This window comes from Apteryx mantelli, chromosome Z (assembly GCF_036417845.1).
Source record: "Apteryx mantelli isolate bAptMan1 chromosome Z, bAptMan1.hap1, whole genome shotgun sequence".
In the NCBI taxonomy this organism is placed as follows: Eukaryota; Metazoa; Chordata; class Aves; order Apterygiformes; family Apterygidae; genus Apteryx; species Apteryx mantelli.
Window position 1 is genome coordinate 58,370,493 of NC_090020.1, and position 19,713 is coordinate 58,390,205.

Here is a 19,713-nt window from a genome sequence, read left to right on the forward strand (position 1 = left end):
TAAATGTGATGAAAGGTACCAAGATGATAGCTGCTTTTACATAAAACAAGTTGAAATGGAGGTGGCTTGGAACCAATATTCCACTAAGGGATGGGAAAATCACTGTGTCAGAAGCCCAAAATACCTGCTTTAAATGGAAACTGCAGTCTTCCTGCCAAAGGTGCAACTTCTGGGGATGTGTGAAAGGCAGGGCTAGTTTTCTTCCAGGTTGTCTGTTGTTATGCTCAGTTGTTGCAAGGGTCTTAGGAAAGAGCTTCTTAAATCATCTTTAGGTAAAGAACCAGAGTGAGTTCAGGTTGGAATAACAGCTTTAAATCAGCAAAAAATGAGAGCTGTTTTAGCTAATTGAGCAGCACTGTGGCTTTCTGTCTTTTGAATAGAACTTTAAAAATATTATCTCCTTAAATTCATTCTAACAGATGGAGATTGGCAGTTAGCTGTTAATGTCCATCTGTTGGCTAAATTATGTATACTTCTCATTTATTAAATTGATGACTATGCTTCTCTGTTGGTCCTCTTCTGCAAATCAACAGTAAGGGAAAAAGAACCTTGGGATTATTGACAAAACAGCAGACTCCTATCACTTTGAAGAAGTGACTCTTAACACCTGGCAATAGCAATTAGAGGGCCATTTGACCACTGTTACACAAACTTATTTAAACTGCGAGTTGTTTGTTAATGCTAGAACACCCATTTTAAAAAGCTTGATTCCTACCAAGCATTCTTACTCTGCATTTTGAATGGTAATTGGGACTCTACTGCACTGGGCCACAGTGGGTGGTGATTGGTATCTCCTCTAAGAAGAAAGGAAGCATATTGTCTCCAGGATGTTCCCAGTCCCCTTTTCCCTTGAAAAATGAGCACTTAATCTCTAGTTGCTGTACGTGGTGTGGGCATAAAAAAAAGTGAACAATGTAATTTTTAAACTTGAATGATAGACTTTTCTTATTTATTTATTTCCCTGAAAAGTTACAGTAGTGAATGATGATCATAGTAGATGTCCAGAGGAGGAACAGACATTCATTTTAACATTGGTGGAAATCCCAGCTGACTCAAGAGAATATGATGATGCGTCTGCTTTGCTGGAACAAACTTCGGAACCATTGCTACCAGCCCCGATACTCATCAGCCCAATCAATGCAAGTGGAACAAGCGTGACTGGAGTGGAGAGGTAAATGATTTACTCTTGAGCATCTTAGGTGAAACATTTTCTGTGAACCTTGGATTCTTCTTTGAGAAGTTTTAATGTGTAACATTAGAACTTATGCACATGAAAACTTCTTAGAAGAAGAAATGCAAGGGAAAAAAGACCAGTCGTTGTAGTAGACTGGGCAGAGACTTAAAAAGCAAGTGAAATGTGTTCCAGTCAGATTTGAGAAAGATCTCATCGGTGGTTTAAAGCTATAGTATTTTAGTTAGCTGGGATTTTGGTGGCAACCTTAACTTTGGTTTCGATTTACCCTTTAGTGCAAGTCTTCCTTTTTAGTAGAAGTTATATGTCCAGTCTATTAATGCAAGTTCTATTCTCGGATCAAAACTGTGGGCGTGATGTAATTCCACACCATTGTGGAGGACCTTGCCCTGTTACCTCAGAAGTCCTTCTCTTAGTTATTAAAAGAACAGGTCTTTAAGAGTGAATCTTGGCCACGCAGTGTAAGAATTCTAGCTCCTATGGGAGCTATTGATGATAGGCAGAATTACTGATAGGCAGAGTTAGAGTACATTTACTGTTTCACTGAACCCTACTGCTTTACCTGTTTTCCGTAATCTCTGCTGCTTCCCTATATTTTTCACTCTCTTAAGTTCATATGGTGGGGAGGGGAAATGAAGACTAAGCTGCACATGTAAGTAGTACTTTATTGTAGGATTACCTAGGGTAGTTAACCCATTGGCATATTTTTATACTTTATGAACATACAAAGTGGGGTTCAAATAGAACAGCTTCTAAAGTAATTAGATCTGAGTATGAGTAAAAAAAATTCAGTTCTCTAACTCATCTTAAGATAGTGCAGCAAAATGCTTCTTGATGGTAAATGGTGCATTTAAAGTTAATATTTGCAGTAAGAAAGAATATCACCAAAGATCCATGTCTAATTGTCATACAGAAATCTTTTACAAGGTAAATTTTGGCTTATTTTACAGTCACAATAATGTCTTTATATATAAACAGCATTGGATCCTTAACAACTGCAGTTGATGAACTTGCTGCATCTTTAGATAGCAATATGGAAACCAAACAACTACAGAGTGCATCAGTAGATCCCATTCCAAATTTGGTGCAGACAACTCAAAAAAGGTCAGCTGCTGAACTTGAAGAGAATGATTTTCCTCCTGCCAAGAAAACCTTCTCTACTTTAGCAGAAGGTAACTTGGAAAGCACTTACAAGGTGAGAAAATAGTTTTTATGTATAGTGTAGATGCACAACATGTGATGGAGTATTTTAACTATGTCCCTTGCTTAAAAATACACTGTCTGCTTTGAAAATTGACATCCACAGATTGCTCATTTTGAACCATAGAACAGTTTTTGGGCTGTTGGTTTTGCGGGGGGGAATTTTAGGCTCTTTCTTGATTAGGCTTCCCAATTGACATGCTTGTAATATGTCCGTTTGGTTCCTTCACCACAGGCTTTCTGACAGTGATGTTGCAGGAGGGGGAAGCTCTAGATATGTACTGGATGACTGGCAGACTGTCTAGAGACACTGAGTGATACTATGATTCCTAGTGGAATCTGTTACAGGAAGAAGTTCTTAGATGTGTTCCTGCCTTTTTTTTTTTTTTTTTTTTTAAACGTAATAGTCATTAGTCTAAAACAACAAGCTGCAAATAAAAACTGGCCAGCCTGTTTCCAGCTTCCCTCTGTGCTTTCTGAATGCGACCAAGCTTACAGAATTGACTGCCATTTATTTTTTGTAAGTAGGCTAAGATTTTGTAGTGTGTGTGAGGGAATGGGTGATAATTCCCCCCACACGACTGAGGGAGCTTCTCTGGAAAGGATTGGATAACACATTCCTCTTCCTTTTCTGACCTCTCATCTTCCTGTCTTGAGTCATCTGTCATGAAAACACCTTGAAAAGCCTGCTCAGGAAGTGACTTAAGTGATGCCTGATAATCTAGCGAAGATGTTTTCCTCTGTATCACTCCTGTTCTTAGAACTGTGCATGCATGATGTGAGTTTTTGTCAACTTTCACTGTCTCTTGAATGGTGAGAGGATTAACTTACTTTTTTTTTTTTAATACAGGATTATTCAACTAAATCCACAAATTCTCCAAGGAGAGCTGCTGGTAGGTAAATTTAAACTTGTAGAAATGGAGTATAATGCGTAGAAATGCATAGTACATCACAGTTTAATACTGGCTGTCATTTTGCTGAATAGCCCTGCCTATGCTAATTTAGCATTAGAGTAGAAAAGAATTTTCCCCTCATACCACCATTTTGTGTGTTCTGCCATAAACTAGGTACATTGGATTGCATATCTGAAAAATCTCTTGGCTATTAAATTAATGATGGCAAAAGCACTGGCGTAGTTAGTCTACTCACGGATTTCAGGTGTCTATTTACTTGAAAGAAGAAAAAAAAAAAAACCTACATAAGAAACAACCCCCCCCACCAACCTAATAATGACAACCATAAATAGAGAATTTAGCTCATAGGAGGGCTTTCTGAAGTGCAGAAATAACTTGTTAATTGACGGATCTGGAAAGGAATTTTGTTTTGATCATATTCATTTAGTATCTACAAACAAATGCACCTCTTACATTTCAGTCTCTGAATTATTTATGTCAGTCTCATTTGCACTGAATGTTCTTAGAAGAGTTGGAACTTTTATACTTAAATACCAGTAAAATTTATCCAGCTTTTTAAGCAAGATAAATTTTAAACATCATCTAGGAAAGATTTTTGGACCAAGCATGGTATTTTCTTACATGAAGAAAAATGCTTAAATATAAGTATATATATTTTCTTTTTATATATACAGACATATATATGGATAAATATGTATATATACACACTTTTTTTATTTTCTATAGAGCTATGAATTGAAAATATTAACTGTTTTTTAACCACAGTATACCAAAATATGTTGTTTATTTTATTTCATATTTGTCTTTTGAAAATACATACACAATGGAGTTCTTTGAAAGCTTATCTGCCTCTGAAGGCAGGGGCTAGCCAGTATTCTTGACAATATGATCTTCAGTGATTTGTGCCTGTGAAGGCTTTGGAGAACTATTTTTTGATCCTTACTTTAAAGAGAAATTGTGGAAGCTTAAGCAGCCAGATGACTGGACCAAGCTCTGTGGTGTGTTGTAAAGGGTTGGTGGACTGTAAAACCACACTTTAACTTTTCCCCATAACATCTGTAAGATCTCAGGGACTTTAAAAGTAAACCTTGAACTTTAAACTCCTAGTTATGCTTTAAAAAAAACAATCCCCTCACCCCCTCCAAAAAAAAAGTCCAACAAAAAAACCCACAACACCCCTGCACAAACTGAACAAAAAGCTCTGCCCTTCTCTTGTAATGGTGTAAGCCATCTTAACCTATCTTTTGGACTGTTATTACTGAGCATAAACAGTTGAAGTCCTTGAATTACTCTCAACTCTTCTTACAGGGAATCTTCTTGAAAAAGCAGGAGTTTCAGTAAAGAAAAAGGTACTTACCTCTGCATTTGTGTCCGAGTCTGCAACACTGCTAGTTGAAAGAAGCCAATCTGAGACTTTGCAGAATTCAGGGACAGCATCACTTGGAAATTCAACATCCAAACAGGAAGAGGAAGCGATATTTAGGCTAACCTCTGAGAGAAAAGCAGAAATAAGTGGACAAAGAAAACTGGTGGATGTGCATGAATCTGGACAGTTGGAGCACACTGGAAGCGTAGCTGCATCTTCAAAAACTCCATTACTCAGGTATTTATGGAATAAGGTTTTGTCGGCCTTTTCTGTTTAGAGACCTTGTTTCCATATTGAGTTTTTGATGTCTTTTTTCCACTTAGTATTGCAAGAAGGACAGTATCCTTGTTTGTGACCTACACAGATGAGAATTATAGTGTCTATCCTCTTCAGCAAATTAGAAAGGATCAAACTGTCTGCTTTGAAATTTGAAGTATGTTAGTTATTAAATGAGCAGATTGACCAAGGGACACTACTGATCTGTGGTGTGTTTGTTTAGACACTGACAGATGCCTCTTGTGAGGCAGACATCCATTGGCTATGATATGGATTTAGGATAACTGTTCTTTTCCTTAGCTCAGTTTAATACTATAATATATGTATATCTGTCCACTTGTTTTGATTTTTGTCCTTCTGTCAGTAAGATTTGTTATTGGTATAGTACTCAGTATACTGGATTTTTAGGACTAACTTAAGATGTGTCATTTCCCTGAAGGAGTTACAATTTTAACAGCTCAGAGGATATTTCTTTCATCTTTCTGTCCGTCTGTATGTCTATTTGGATGTATTTTTTTAATTTAGCTTTCCCCCTTCCCTCTAGTGTTTCGAGTTCCTGCTCTCTGTTGCTGTTCTGTTCACTGGTTTTGGTTGTGGTGTTGCCGTGCTGTCCTGATCCTGTTATCTGCACCTTCTTTTTCATTGTACTTCTGTGACTACCAAAATTGTCCTATTTGTACCTGGGATAGCCATAGTAACCGGGTAATAATGCATGAACATTGAGAATCCTTGCCTCAAAGATTACTTCCTAGGTTGTAAACTCTTAACAATGTGAAAAATAACCTTTGATACTGTCTGCACCTCCCTCACAAATGTGACTACTTTCCAGTTTCTGTACATCATACAACAATGTACTTGTTCCTGAATAGGATGATGTCCATAGACTGAAAGCCTGCAGCAGAGAGTCTTCCTTCTGGTGTCTAGGACAGTTTTGTGTGGTTCCATCCTTGACTGAGGAGTCCTTTTCTGTTGATTACAAGAAGGAAGCTCTTTTTAGGTCTTTCCTTAGGAATATGTCCCTTGCACTGGAATCTCTCTGAAGACCCAGGGAGCTTGTTATAGGCTCTGTCTTAGTAGCGAATGGTAGGTTCCTGTTGTCAGGGTTGGAGGCTGTTGAGAGCTTCTGTAACTCTTCAGAAAACTCTTCCTGTGCCAGAATGTTCAGTAATACAAAAGCTTTTCTCAAAATAAAATATTTTGGGTTTGTGTCTTATTATTTTTATTTAATTAATTAATTTATTTAATTATTTTGCATCTGAGGTATTTGCTGCTTGTTGTATAATGAATTGGACTCCTATAACACTGTTTACATCTTGCTTTGTGGAGCAATGCTTATGACATTCTGACTGTATTTGTTTTGAATAGGGGTGGTCGAAAACCATTGGGATTTTTATCTTTAATTTGCAAAAAAAGTAGTTCTGAATCTGCAGAGGATACCAAAGGGAATAGAGGGAAGGTTCAGAAACCTCGGATAGTGACCCCAAAGCGAAGTCTAAAAAAACCTACTTTGTCCAATGAGGATGGTGGGGAGTTCTGTTCCCTTCCCTCTACAAGCACATCATCTGTGGAGTGTGAGAACATAGCTGCTGATGCTGCAGTTAAGGTATGTGTTTACTTTTGAACATCCTTCCATTTTTGAGATGTGAAGAGCAGTGGAGTCGTCATTTTGGGAGTGTTTAGGTAGGCGTGTAGTGTTCCAAGTTTTGAGAGCAGTATCTGCTCCGGTGGATATAACCCTGACCTGTGCATGCCTAGGAAACTTATAAAGGAGTTGAGTTGTTTTTTCTGTTCATATATATTTATTAATGTTTGATTTCCGTGACAGCTGTGGGCCATTTTTCTATTGTTACTTTAGCAGAAGTTGCACAAGATTTTTGCATCCATCCAACTTCTGTGATGCTGTGAGGGCTTCTCCTGGAATCTGTGCTTATGTGCACGGGTCCAAGATTGGTATCCTGTGAAGCTCTGTGTCTTGGAATTAATTGGTAGTAATGGTTCTCAGGTTTAACCAAAACCCATGCCAATTCAGTGAAGTCAAACAATGGGGAATGATTGTTGCCCAGTATATGGCTTATCCTAAAATATTAATCAGTTTTCCCTGAGGAAGTATTCCTAGTCTCAACAGAGAAGAGGGGGGCAGTCTGCTTGTTTTCCATTTTCAGTAAATTCTGAAGTTTGTATCTGACCTTCTTGTCTAAATGGAAGTTCAAGAATGTGCGTGTGTGTATAAAATGTGTGTGTGTGTGTGTGTATATATGAACACAAACAGGTCAAGGCTGTTAAGAGCAGCCTTTTCTTTTTCTTACAGGTTCCCAGTAACGAGCAACCTGAGAAGCCATCCCTTTCTGCTAAAGATCAAGAGAAGGAAGAAGAGCCAACCAGGATCTCTGAGTATTTTTTCAGTGACATCTTTATGGAAGTGGATGATTCAGAATAGCAAAATGGCTTTATAAAATCCTGGATCCAAAAGTGTAATGCAACAACAAATAGTATTTAGAAAAGTTCTTATTTGTTCTACCATTATGTCAAACTTATTATCAGCCAAGCTGTTGTTATAAGCTTTAGTAAAGACGAAATTCCCTCAGAAGCTACCTGGATGTTTTAAAAATATTGACATAACCTAAACCACTACATTGATGTCACTGGACCAGAGCAGCTGGCTTATGTTTTGACTTGTTCAGATGCTGCTGGTGGGCGTGTGATTATCTTCCAGAAAAGTGCAATGAGTAAATGCTTATTCTTGTGACAGTATCCCTTTGAATCATAATGCTAAAGCTTGTGATACTGATTTTAAAAGTTCTTTGCTTCTTTTTGTGAAGTATCCTGTTAGAAGGAGGACTGAGCTTTTTATATATATATATATAGTGTAATCTCTGTAGATCAAGAAGGAAATTCTGCAAGTATAGTCCAGTAAATACATAGATATGTTCAGCATTGCCACCTATTTTTATTGGCATCTCTGAATTATGTATTTTTGTAATTAAGAAGTCTCACATAAATTGAAAGAGCCTAACTTGAAAAGCCAAATGGTTTTAACTCCTTAAAAATGTATAAAGAGAAACATGGAAAACGTGTATTTAACTTATTAAAAGATGCTGTACTAAGTTAATCTTTCCAACTATCTTATTTGAGGGGGAGGAAGAGATTAACATTTCCCAATCTAAATGCTAATTTCCTTCTAAATTAAATATGTTGAAAACAAGGAACTAAATGCCATTTCTGTTCCTTGGTATTATATGTAGGTGTATATGTCTCTGCTGACTTCCGAAGAGTTCCACTTGTGTGAAGTAGCACAAACAGAGCTGTATCTAATCCTTGACTATAAATGAGGATGCTTTGAGGATTTACTGCTTTGAAGCAGTTACATTTGCATAGTTTTCTGTATGTTTCATGTCCACCTATACTGTAACTTACTATAAAATTCTGCTGTAGCTTTAGATTTTAGTCTAATTTTTCACTTGCATAGTAACAAGATTCCCTTGATGAGATAAAAAAGTTCACAAAGTCTAAAAGTCAGGTGGTCATTGAAAGATTGAATATACATTCTCAAAGTCTTTATTACCTGAAGTAAGTTTGTAGATTTAAGAAGTCTAAATTTTTCTCCTGTTGCTTAATACCAGCAGGTATTTTTGCAAAACAGTGGTCTGTTATGAAAGAGAAACTGATGTTTAAATTGTATTGTTATGCTCTCCAGAAACCTATCCTCAGTTTCAAACTGGAAAGTAATTTTCATAGCAAATATTTTCATATAAGTATCTAGTTAATATTGAAATATTTGAAGCTTGAGAGCGTTTGCCTTTTCAGAAGTTATTGGCAAGGCTTCTAAAGAAGCCTTTAAAACTTTGAGTAAGGGAAAAATGCACAGAAAAACTACTATAAATTAGTACATTAGGAGGCCTCTGTCAACCAAATGTCACAAACAGCTGTATTTTCTTGAGATGATGAAAAAGGGACTAAAATTCCCAGAATAAAGTAACTTGCTTGAAAGCATACTGTCCAAAAAAAACCCCAACGACAACAGTTTCTGTTCAGACAGTATCTTGTGTTCTGCTTATTCCATTTAACTTGAAATGTTTATCTAAATATCATCTTACTGTAAACATTATGAAATAGATTAATGTATACATAAAGCTCCTTGTATTGTATATCTTGTAGATACCATTTCATGTATGTAGGTGTTTATTTCCTGTTACATGTGGCATGTTTAAATCACTTGCACTGATATAGTCTGAAGATTTGAGGGGGGAGAAGGCTATAATGTGCCCTAAGTACTTTCTAAGCTGATAGCCATTCTACATTTAGCTGCCTACATTTTAGCTTGCATTCAAATTACAAGGCAAAAATAAGAATTATTTCATAACTAAGATTTAAGGTGCCTTATCTGTCCTGTTGATTGGGGCTGGTCTTCCCTCCCCTCCCTGCACCCCTCCCCCCCACCCCCAGGACAGCAAACCATGTGCACTTTGTTATAGGACACTCTTTTTTAAAAAACAAAACAAGAGCAAATTTAATTGAAATAGAGATAAAACAACTTGTGTTCTGTTTGGATATGGAAGCCTTATAATGGTGAAGGATGGAAGAAAAGAATTGTGAAATCTCAATGCTTATTTAGTTTATTGTTTTTTTTATGAAGGTATGGCACAGGAGTGCTTTGCTTAGAGTTGTCTGACATGTGTATAATCACGTATAAGCTTTCTGTTTCAAAGAAAGCAGTCGTATTCTACATGTAAATTATGTGAATAAATTATTTTATATTACCTGTGGTTCCATTTGTTTGAATATCTATTGCAATTTTTAAATGCTCGTATGTATATGGGTTAACAGAAATGTTTCTAAAGAAAAGTGAAGGGGTAAGGTTTTGACTATAGAGCTAAGTGTTGCAATGCAGGTTGTATGGTGATAACAGATGAATACACTTTAACTTTTTTTTTTTTAAACATAGTGCCTAACTTAGTATCAAACTTCCCAATGTTACCTGTATGTAAAAACTACAGCCTTGTGTAAAACCAAAGAAAAACTGGAATGCCAGAAAACAGCAAAGCTTTGAAAGGAAGAAGCAGCTCAAGCAAATAGAATTTTTTAAAAATCTGCCAATATTACCATAATCTTTCAACAGTTCTGCAGGTAATGAAGAAAACCCTCCATACTTCTAAAAAATATTTAGGGGTTTTCTGGCTGTACTAGAACTGTTACTATGTAATCCTGTCTGAGAAGTGTACAAAAATTCCTTTTAAATACAGTATTTATGATATATTTAGCACTGATATTCCATATAGTGAAATAGAGAACTCATAAAAGGACAGAGTGCACAGTTCTTGTGTATTTATGCATCTATATAAACTACAAGGCTTTTTACATTTTATCAGGTTTAATTATCAAAGTAATAGCTGTTTTTTTTAATTTGAAAATTCTCAGTTCTGGAATACCTTTTTTCGTATTTCTTGCTGTTACATCTGTGCTATCACTGTTATTTCCATAGCAACACAACTTGTGGGGTGGGTTGCCTCAAGAGGCTGCAGAGAACCTTAAAAAAAAACCCAAATGGTTTGCTGCCATGTATGACCCTTCTGTAACTTAGTGTAGTAAGCAAGCTTAAGGGACAGGGATAGAGGGGAAGGCTTATGCAATGGCAGTTTCACTCTAATGTATGCACTTATGAACCACCCCTCTTACCACAGGGCATGTGACAGCAAATACACTGGAAAACAACGGAGAGAGCAATTTCCAGTCTGCAGTGCAAATTCTAAGAGTCACTTATCAATTCTGGTTTGATAGCAGTAACTATATTTCTTACAGCGACTTTGCATGTTTTTCCTCTGCCTGCTCGTTAAGCACTTCTGCCTGCCTCGAGGCAAGTTAGGAAAGCCGTGCGGGGGCAGGACCGGGCAGGGCGGGCTGGCTGCCCCGGACCGCGTCCCTCTGCCGTGCGGCCCTGCAGGGCGGCTGTGCGGGCAGGGGCCCTGCGGCCCCGCGGCCGGGGCGGCCCGCGGCGGGGCGGCGGCGCCCATTGGCTGCGGCGGGGGGAGTGGCGGCGGCGGCGGGCCCGGGCCGGGCGGCCGCGGCGCTGCCGCCGCCTCGCCGCCATGCTGCTGGGCCGCTGGCGGCTGCTGCGCCGCGCGGCCGCGGCCCGCTCCGCCCGCGCCTACCGCGGCGACGCGGTGGCGGCCGTGGGCTCGGCGCCCGACGCCAGCTCCTCGCTGTACCAGGTAGGCCGGGCCGCGCCCTGCGCCCCGCGCCCGCGGGCCGCTGCAGGGAGGCCCCGGGGGCGGCCGGGACCCGCCGCCGGCCGGGCCCGGGCGGTGACACCCCCGCCCGTCGCTGGCGCCTGCAGGCCGCGCCGCGCCGCGCTGCCATTTCGCGGGCGCGGCCCGGGGGGCGCTGCTCGTGCTGGCGCCCGGCCCGGCCCGCCGCCCTCCGCCGCCGCTTCCCAACTTGTGCAGAGCGGGGCGCTGGTCCGGGGCGGCTGCGGCCACGAGTTTCGGCAGCGGCACCTCGCCTGCGAGGGGCGGCCTGAGGGCTGCGCTCGTTTTAGCGTCATAGCTTTGTGATATTTTCTGCGGGAAAAGCATGAGAATAAAAGGGAAACAGTTCTGAGTTGCGCTAGTACAGTAGTCACAGTTAGTGACTGCTTCTCTGTGATAAAAGTGAATCGGTCCCAGCTCATCCTGCGTGCGGCGCAAGATGCATGGAGTTGTTGCATCTTTGATCTTTTTTAAAAGAAATGCCAAACTGTGTTTATTTCATTCAGGTGGAGTTTAAAGGTACCAGATAAAAGGAACATGGGCTCGTACCCTCTTCTGCCTCATTGTGAATCTTCTTTTATTTCAGCTTGCTTTTTTGCCTTGATGAGAATGCCGTTTCCCATTGAGAGGCGTCTCCCCCTGCATGTTCAGTAGTGAGGGACTGATCAGTCTGTCACTAACGAAATGGAGACAGGGAGCTAGTAGGTGGCTGAAGGTATTGCCTAATGATTTAAAAGTTGGAAACTACTTGCCTGTGTTGCAAATTAATTCCTGACCTGAAGGCAGGAGGAATGGTTTTGCAAAGCCAGCTGCGTGCCTCCAGAAAGCAAGGGCACTGGCAGAGTCCTCTGGGCAGGAGGAGGAGGAATGACAGTCTCCTCTGGGAGAAGAAACCGTTCTTTTCACAGAGAAGGCTCTAATTCCACCTATTGGATTCTGCTTGTACCTGGCGTAAATTGGTTTATTTTTAATGGGGGATTGTTAATGTCATCAGACTGACGATAAAAGTCATGTTTACAGTTAGGCTGGAAAAGCTGTGCTGCTGGACATGGGTAAAATCACAAGTGAACCAAGAATAGGTATTCCCTTTGAAATATTTTCTTCATTTCTGTGTTTTCTTTTGCAGAAATTAAATTTTGGGACAGAACTTAGGTGACTGAAACTTCAGTGTTTGTGTGTGTGTGTGTGTATATACCACACACACATATACATTTCACAAACCATAAACAATGAGTAATAATTTAATATATCTATTTACTGAGCTGAGCTGTCATTGGACTTCCCTTTGTGTATGTGCCTTTAGATTTCAGAGGAAAAGCAAGGCTTGATAACTTTTTGTAGAATGTAGTTTTTTACTTTTCTTAATGTTCAGGTATTTGGGCAGCAGTTTCCAATGCTATGTCAAGACAGGACAGGTTTGTCAAACTGTACTAGACAAGTCCACTTGCTTGGATACATCTGGTATGTCATTCAGGCAGTAAGGTAGCTAGAAGTGTTAGTATTTGGTAGAAATAATTATAATTTGCAGGGTGCTGTAAATGTATGTAATGCTTTACAAACACACGAAGAACTGAGGTCCCTGCTGTGAAGTACTTAACCATCCGAAATACATGTAATATAGGGGATAATAGTGCAAACACAAGAAAGCATAATGATAAGATGAAGGTTACACCTTCTTTAGCTAATGTTTGCTTTTCTGGCTGTGAATTCAGCTAGGCTGGTTGACCTTCGTAATGTACGCTGTCTTTCAAACCAGACAGGTAAAATTGTAATTTAAAAGTGAGTGAGTCAAAATTCTGGAAAATACAGCAGAATCTCTGTAAGGACTCCAAGCGTTAGCTCTCATAGCCATTTTGCTGAGGTAGCAATAACTCAGTTAGCTCATGCAATAACTGTAGGATTAGGCTGTAGTTTTTGCCTTTTAGATTTGCTTTACAGTTCCTAGAAACCCTCATATTAACAGCAGAATTTTACAGAAGTTACTGTCGTAAAGGCCAGTTTCCAGTAAGAACTTGTGTCAGTTCACTTGCCTTTTTGGCATTGTTTAATCAAAAGCCCACAAATACATGGTAGAACTAACACATTGGGCTTTGAGGGCAGCCTTTTCTGTGTGTATTCAAATTCTGTGATAAGATTTAAAAGCGTCTTTGCTCTTCCTTTGTAAAGTATAGTGATGTAGTGTTCTGGTTAAAGATTTGAAAGATAAAATTAGAAATTAAGTGAATTTGGAGGTAGAAAATTGAAGTAACTCATTTGGGTACAATATTTTTTATAGATGATCTAAAAAATCCTTTCACGATTTTTCATGTACTGTACATAATCTCAGTGGAAGAGAGGGACAGTAGTAGCCAAAGTAGCTACACTGAGTGTTAATTCAGAATCTAATAAAAAAGCAAGCATTAGATTGCAATTGGTATACTTCTATCTTCTTTTGCCAGTTTTTTAAAGTGCATTTTTCCCTATTCTAAGGGTGATTTATATATTTTTTTCAGTCTCAGTACTGTGTGAAAAAGATGAGTATATTTAGAGAAAACAGACTGGCTGAACAAGGAGAAACAGTGAAAACTGATTATGTACAATCCTGGGAAATAAACCAGCTTGATCAACTGAAAGAGTATGGAGGTCTTTTTTTTTTTCTTAATCACACATACAATAACTTTGAGTGTTTTAATAATTGCAGATTTTTTAAAGTACAGAATTACAATGCCTATTTTACAGTTTCACAGAGAAAAAGCTAACTTGTAATCAGACTGTTGATGGACGAAATGCGGATTTTGGTTTCTTTGCTGGTGAATGTGCTTGTGTGGCTGCAGTTACTGCCTGAAGTCTCTCCAAGTAGCAGCAGAGTCAAATTAACAGTTGTTGCTTGTTTTGTATTTGCTTTTTGGAAAGCTGTGGACAGAGGTAAAACTGTCAGTAGGCGATGGAAGTGTGCTTTCACAGGTTAGGAGAAAAAAAACAGTTATGGGGGTAGGTGCTGGAGCTGTATCGAAACTGGGGCAGGGAGAAGAAGGATTCAAATATCAGAAGTAGTAGGCTGAAAGAAAAAATAATGTGGTGGACGCACTAACACAGCCTTACACGTGAGGGAAGAGATGCAGAATTCTGGTAATCTCACTTGTTCTCGGTTGGTGGGAGGCTTAGGTGGCACCACACATAAGAGAGATTTCATTAACTGAGGTTGTATCTTCAAGCACATTAGGTGTTTGCTGGCCAGCGGGCGGTAGGAAATGCGTGGAAGTGTCTCTGGAGACCCGTATTCCCAGCTGCCTTCATCAGAATAGGCGAGCTCGTTCCCAAGAGCTGGTGATGGCAGCAGAGTTGTGCTTAGCGCTGTGGTGTGTGACCTTGATCTTGCTGGAGGACCTCCGAGGCCTGACATTGTATACCCACTGTGTAGAGAAGCTGGTGGAATTGCTAAGACCTATTTTAAGCTGAGGCGTTTTTACCTTTCAGTAGAATATCTTTCATCTACTTGTAGCAACTACAAAGGGGGAGAAATTTATTCTTTCTGAAGTTACAATATGCAGCTACAATAGTTTGAATGCGAAGCACTTGTGTATGTGTTTTTCTTTTCCTCATCCTTTCCATCTTGGTGCCCTTCTGTGACTGAGATGGAGCTGAAAAAATTTAACTCAGCCCTCATTACTTCTAGGGAAAACCCTGATTTTCATTGTTCAAGTCTGAATACTAAGAGTTGCTAGATTGGTTTTTCTAACATAAAAGTAGTCTTTGGTATCTTCTAAATGAGAAGTAATTAGACAAGGCAATGTGAATTTTTATACAGCAGCTAATACATTACTGCAGTTACACTTTTTAAAGAGGTCACGTGGTTACTAACATCTCTGAAAAGCCAAATTAAGCTTGATAGTATATTTTAATATCTAGGAAATGGTAAAAACTGCTCTAATGGGCACACTGTCTTGGATAAATCTGAGAGCAATGTTGAGCTCAGTAACAGATCACTCATATCCAAAGCTCTAGGAGTCTTTTTGTTTTTGTAAGAGAGAGATTGTCAAGAAGACCACACTTTTCTGGTCTTGAAAAGCTCTGTTTTATCTTTATGTTCTAGCTAAGCAGTAAGAATGTGAATATTGTTTACAAACTTCTATGCAGTACAGGTTGTTCGTCTTTTGTTACGAGAGACATAGAAGCACTTGATTTGAATCCTCTTGATTTTTTTTTTTTTACAAAATTGGACTAAAAAAATAAAACAAACCTATGACAAAAAATTAACAAATCCTGAAAAATAACACTTTGACTCTTTAATGACTAATCTCATTTTTGATTGATTAAATTTAGAACAAGTCTTCTACAGTCTTAATGCACTTAGAGTGTTTATGAAGCTTGTTTATAAATGTTTGAGATGCTTGAGGAAAGACCATACATAGGTAGAAATGTTATTACTTCAAAGAACTTAATAAAGTTTTTAAGGTAATAAGGTAAATTGAAATTTTGAAGAGAAAGAAATAATGTACACTGTTTTCTGTGTTTTTTTTTTAATTATTATTAAAACAGCATACTGTTACTCAGTTAAAGTTGAAATGCTTATTTTTCTCCACTTAGGAAAACTATGAGCGAATGAAAGCACTAGTAAATGAACTCCAAGAGCAAGCAGAAAAAATCAAATTAGGTAAGTATGATGGTCCATTTTTTAGAACATTTCTTTAAACTGATCCCAAAATAGTGCTTTTTTTTTTCTTACAGCTGCATGTTCATAAACAGTTCATTCAGTTACAACATAAGCTGGATTATAGTAGACATCATTATAGAAATTTTTGCTAATCCATTTGAATCTAGATCTGATATCTTTCATCAGTTGAAAATCTTAAAGGGTTTATGTTCAGGTTAATTTGGTTCAAAATTTAGTTTTTGTTTTTTAATAATTCAGGTTTAGCAAAAAACTAAGTAATATGTCCATAACATTCCTATTTATTTATTTACCATTGAATTTAGAGTTTTAACATATTTTTTGTTTGCTATTTGAATATCACGGTAATATTCAAATGCAAGCAAATGCATAAATTACTGGAAACAGACAATAAATAAAAGCAAGGCTGATTTAATAAAACAGAAGATTAATTTCATTGCCTGAGAGGCAGAAAGTAAACAAAGTGAATAAATAGTGGAAACTGGAGATGTGGAATTGGTTAATTTTTAATCAATTTAGATCTTAGAAATCAATGAAAATTATGTTTGTTTAATTAATTTAATGGCAATAGTTTTTAGATAGATAGGATTATTAACAGAGGAATCTTACTGATACACATATAGTTTCCACTTCATCTGCTTCCTTGCTTCATGCTCTGCTGCCTGCTTTTCTAACAAATTGATTTGGCCAATGTATTTCTGTTCAAGTTGCCTGCTTGTTTGCTTGTGAAGAGGATTTTGAAAGAACCTAGCTGTAGCTGTGCTGTTGGGCAAAAGAGAGCCTGTACTAGTTAAAAAAAAAAAGAAATCTGTGTTTTATCTTCTTGACTTGTAAGGCTTTCTGAATTAATTCCAGTTAACTGAGGAGTATAAAATGAAAATGATATAAAAATGTTTAACTGTGCTACCAGAGGTTGAGCATGCAGCTTTGATACTCCCCTTTTCGTGTGCATAATGATACTATTTGTCTCTTCATCTGTATGATACTATTTCTTTTATAGCTTTAGAAAGGAGTGCAGTTAAGATTACATGCTTAGGTTTTTTCTTACTTGATGTGAAACAAGGCCCCAGGATTGCCTAGGAAGGTGTTGAAACCCATAGACTCCTGCTACACATTTTCCTGTCTTGCCTGTTGTGTGGTAACAGGACAAGAACACTGTTCTCCTCTTTTCTCTATCTCCATTAGGGAGCTCTTCCAGGATGTTAATACGCCTTTCTGAGAGTGGAATTGACTGAGACTGCTTAGCCTATCATACAAGTATACGAAAAGAATTACGTACTTATGTTGAATACTTTAAAGGATAAGTGCAACATCTTTTTTTTTTTTTGTAAGAGCCAACTTTCGTTGAATGAGCTCTTCCTGGAGATGTGTGTAATGCATGTTGCGGTCTGTATTTGTTACTTTGGTTGGCAGCGCTTTTGTGAACCCATATCCCATTCTACAACATCATCTCCGGTGGCACAACAGGAAGATGGTCCCTGCCGCAAAAAATTTACAGCCTATAATAAATGACAAGAGATGCATTACTGATGACAAGCACAAGAAACAGCTGAGATACTAATAGTCTCCATGACTAGCAGTAATCATAGCATATTAACAGTCACAGTCAAGTTTTTGTAGATGTTGTTGTAGAAAAGAAATTAAAGAGGGGATTTCAAATTGAAAACCTCCAAGTCTATTTCACTGGTAGGGAGGCTGCTGTTGACAGTGTCCAGAAAGAAGGCTAATCTAGGGTGGAGCGAACTTCTTAATCTTGAAAGAGAAATGTTTAATAGAATGGTTATAGGGCCTGGAGGACAAGGAGTTTGATTAGTGTGTGACGAAGGAGGATGCACAGAGAGGACAAAAATCACGGCACAGAAGATGATTCTTGCAGGAGCACTCTGGGTGTAAATGAGCAGGGCAAGATGGTATGTGCCAAGGTCAGAGAAAATGATGTTGTAGTAATCATGATGTGTGATGTTGAGAACTTGGATGAGAGTGTTAGTTCTGTGGGTGGATATGAGAGGCTGTATCTTAAGAGACTTGTACAGAAAGAATTTGCAAGATTTAAACTGAGACTGGTTATACAGACCTAATGAACAGGCCGAATCAAAAGTAAGCTGCCAGTTTTCAGGCCTGCCTTAACAGATGTGAAATGGTGGTGTTGAACATAATGATCAAGGAAGGAGGTAAGAGAGAGGGTTTGAAAGGAAAGCTTAAAAGCTCTGCTTTAGCAATGCTTAGCTTACAAGGAAACCTAGAAGTCCCAAGGGCAATGTTAGCAAAGTAGCACCTTCTTTATTTTGGACAGGGGAGACAATTTGGAAGTGAAGAGGTGGATCAGTGATCTGTGTATGTAGAGAAACATTCTTTGGATAAGCTGTTGTTATTAAGAGGCCAAGATGTGTCAACAAATCTTAAGTATTTAATAACAAAAAACTCTAGAGAGTAAAACATATGATATAGGATCACCTTGAGTAAAGGGTTGAAATGAAGCAAAGATAAATATAACCTTGATATTAAATGCTGTATATCCTAACTGTGATGCTTACAGATTTGGAGTAGTTTAAGGAAGTGAATCCTGATCATGCTACTTCTTTCAGGATTGGATTCAACACGCTATTTTTAACCAATTTTGGGGAAAGTGTGTTTTGTAGTTCTCATTACTGTACTTTCCTCTGTGTATGTTCTTGTTGTCAGTTGCTCTGTTCATTGATAAAAAGTGGTGGATAGTTTCAGACAACTGTATTTATTAGAATCTTTACTTCAAGATTAGCTATAAAGAATGAGGGGGAAAAACAGAGTAGATTCTGAAAAACAAGCATTTACGTCAATATCTGAAATCTGTTTGAAGTGAAAACCATTATTTATTAAATGTAATATTAAGGTCCATACTTCAATAACTGGGAACTCATCAGTGTTTCCATCCCAAGTTTTAATATATGTGATGATTTATTTATCTATGTTCACAGTAAATCTAATGAATGACTGTTGTATCACAGGAGGTGGAGAAAAAGCCCGTAAGCTTCACACATCAAGAGGAAAGCTGTTACCCAGAGAGAGAATTGACAGGCTTATTGATCCAGGGTAGGTACTTTCTTTTTTAATAAAGCTTCAGATTCTCTTTTGTGTGTAAGTAATGTAGCAGTCTTGTTTTCTCTTTAGTTTCCATAAACACTGGCAAATAACACCATCTGAAATTTTACAGATGTGTTGTTTGAAATGCTTATCTCTCTTTTTTTTTTAATGGTTTGTTTTTAAAAATTGAACCTTGTAAGCAAGGTTCAGTAGCAGGCAAATATGAGGCTAAGTCCTTTTTAAAATCCTGTCAAGATATTTCTTGTTATCCAGGTCTCCATTCTTGGAGTTCTCCCAGTTTGCAGGTTACCAGTTGTATGGTAAGGAAGAGGTACCAGCAGGAGGCATTATCACAGGCATTGGACGAATATCTGGGTGAGAGATACCAATGATGTACATTGTTGATGGTATGAAAAGGAAGAAGGTATAATTCTGTTTAGTTGTCAGTATTAAGCTATTAGTCTTTAGTATTTCACTTCTGAGACCTAAAAAAATAATGAAGTTGCTATCTTAATCATTTAGTTTTAGCCAAGAGGAAGTAATTGTTTGTGGTTTTTTTTCTTCTTTGTTAAATAATATGTCCCATATTTAATTAGAGCATCTCTATTAACACACATAGAGGTTCTGTTGTCCGATAAAGGAAGGAGATTGGTGCATCAGTAAAGTAATTTTGAAAAGATAGGGTGGTATACTAGACTAAGATTTAGGTTTGCTCGCTGAAAGTTCCACCAAGACTAATGTCAAAATTAAATGTGGTGTTATACAGCATTATTTTAGAGAATTAAGGGACTGTGAAGCAGGACATCCTCGTG

General features: G+C 38.2%; 2 protein-coding genes across 7 annotated transcripts in view; both read left to right on the plus strand.

The window, feature by feature from the left end:
• The window catches only part of BDP1 (B double prime 1, subunit of RNA polymerase III transcription initiation factor IIIB), a 51,215-nt gene extending 41,512 nt beyond the window's left edge, over positions 1–9,703 (plus strand). For all 5 annotated transcript variants that reach the window (XM_067316418.1, XM_067316422.1, XM_067316423.1 and 2 more), the window contains 6 exons: positions 970–1,171; positions 2,171–2,387; positions 3,243–3,285; positions 4,615–4,909; positions 6,314–6,551; positions 7,257–9,703. In XM_067316418.1, the coding sequence (XP_067172519.1) occupies positions 970–1,171; positions 2,171–2,387; positions 3,243–3,285; positions 4,615–4,909; positions 6,314–6,551; positions 7,257–7,385 (1,124 nt within the window). In that variant the 3' untranslated portion in view covers positions 7,386–9,703. The remainder of the gene's footprint in view (positions 1–969; positions 1,172–2,170; positions 2,388–3,242; positions 3,286–4,614; positions 4,910–6,313; positions 6,552–7,256) is intronic.
• Positions 9,704–11,020: 1,317 nt separating this feature from the next.
• Positions 11,021–19,713, plus strand: part of MCCC2 (methylcrotonyl-CoA carboxylase subunit 2) — a 42,509-nt gene continuing 33,816 nt past the window's right edge. For both annotated transcript variants that reach the window (XM_067315265.1, XM_067315266.1), the window contains exons 1-4: positions 11,021–11,154; positions 15,757–15,823; positions 18,826–18,910; positions 19,175–19,276. In XM_067315265.1, the coding sequence (XP_067171366.1) occupies positions 11,032–11,154; positions 15,757–15,823; positions 18,826–18,910; positions 19,175–19,276 (377 nt within the window). In that variant the 5' untranslated portion in view covers positions 11,021–11,031. The remainder of the gene's footprint in view (positions 11,155–15,756; positions 15,824–18,825; positions 18,911–19,174; positions 19,277–19,713) is intronic.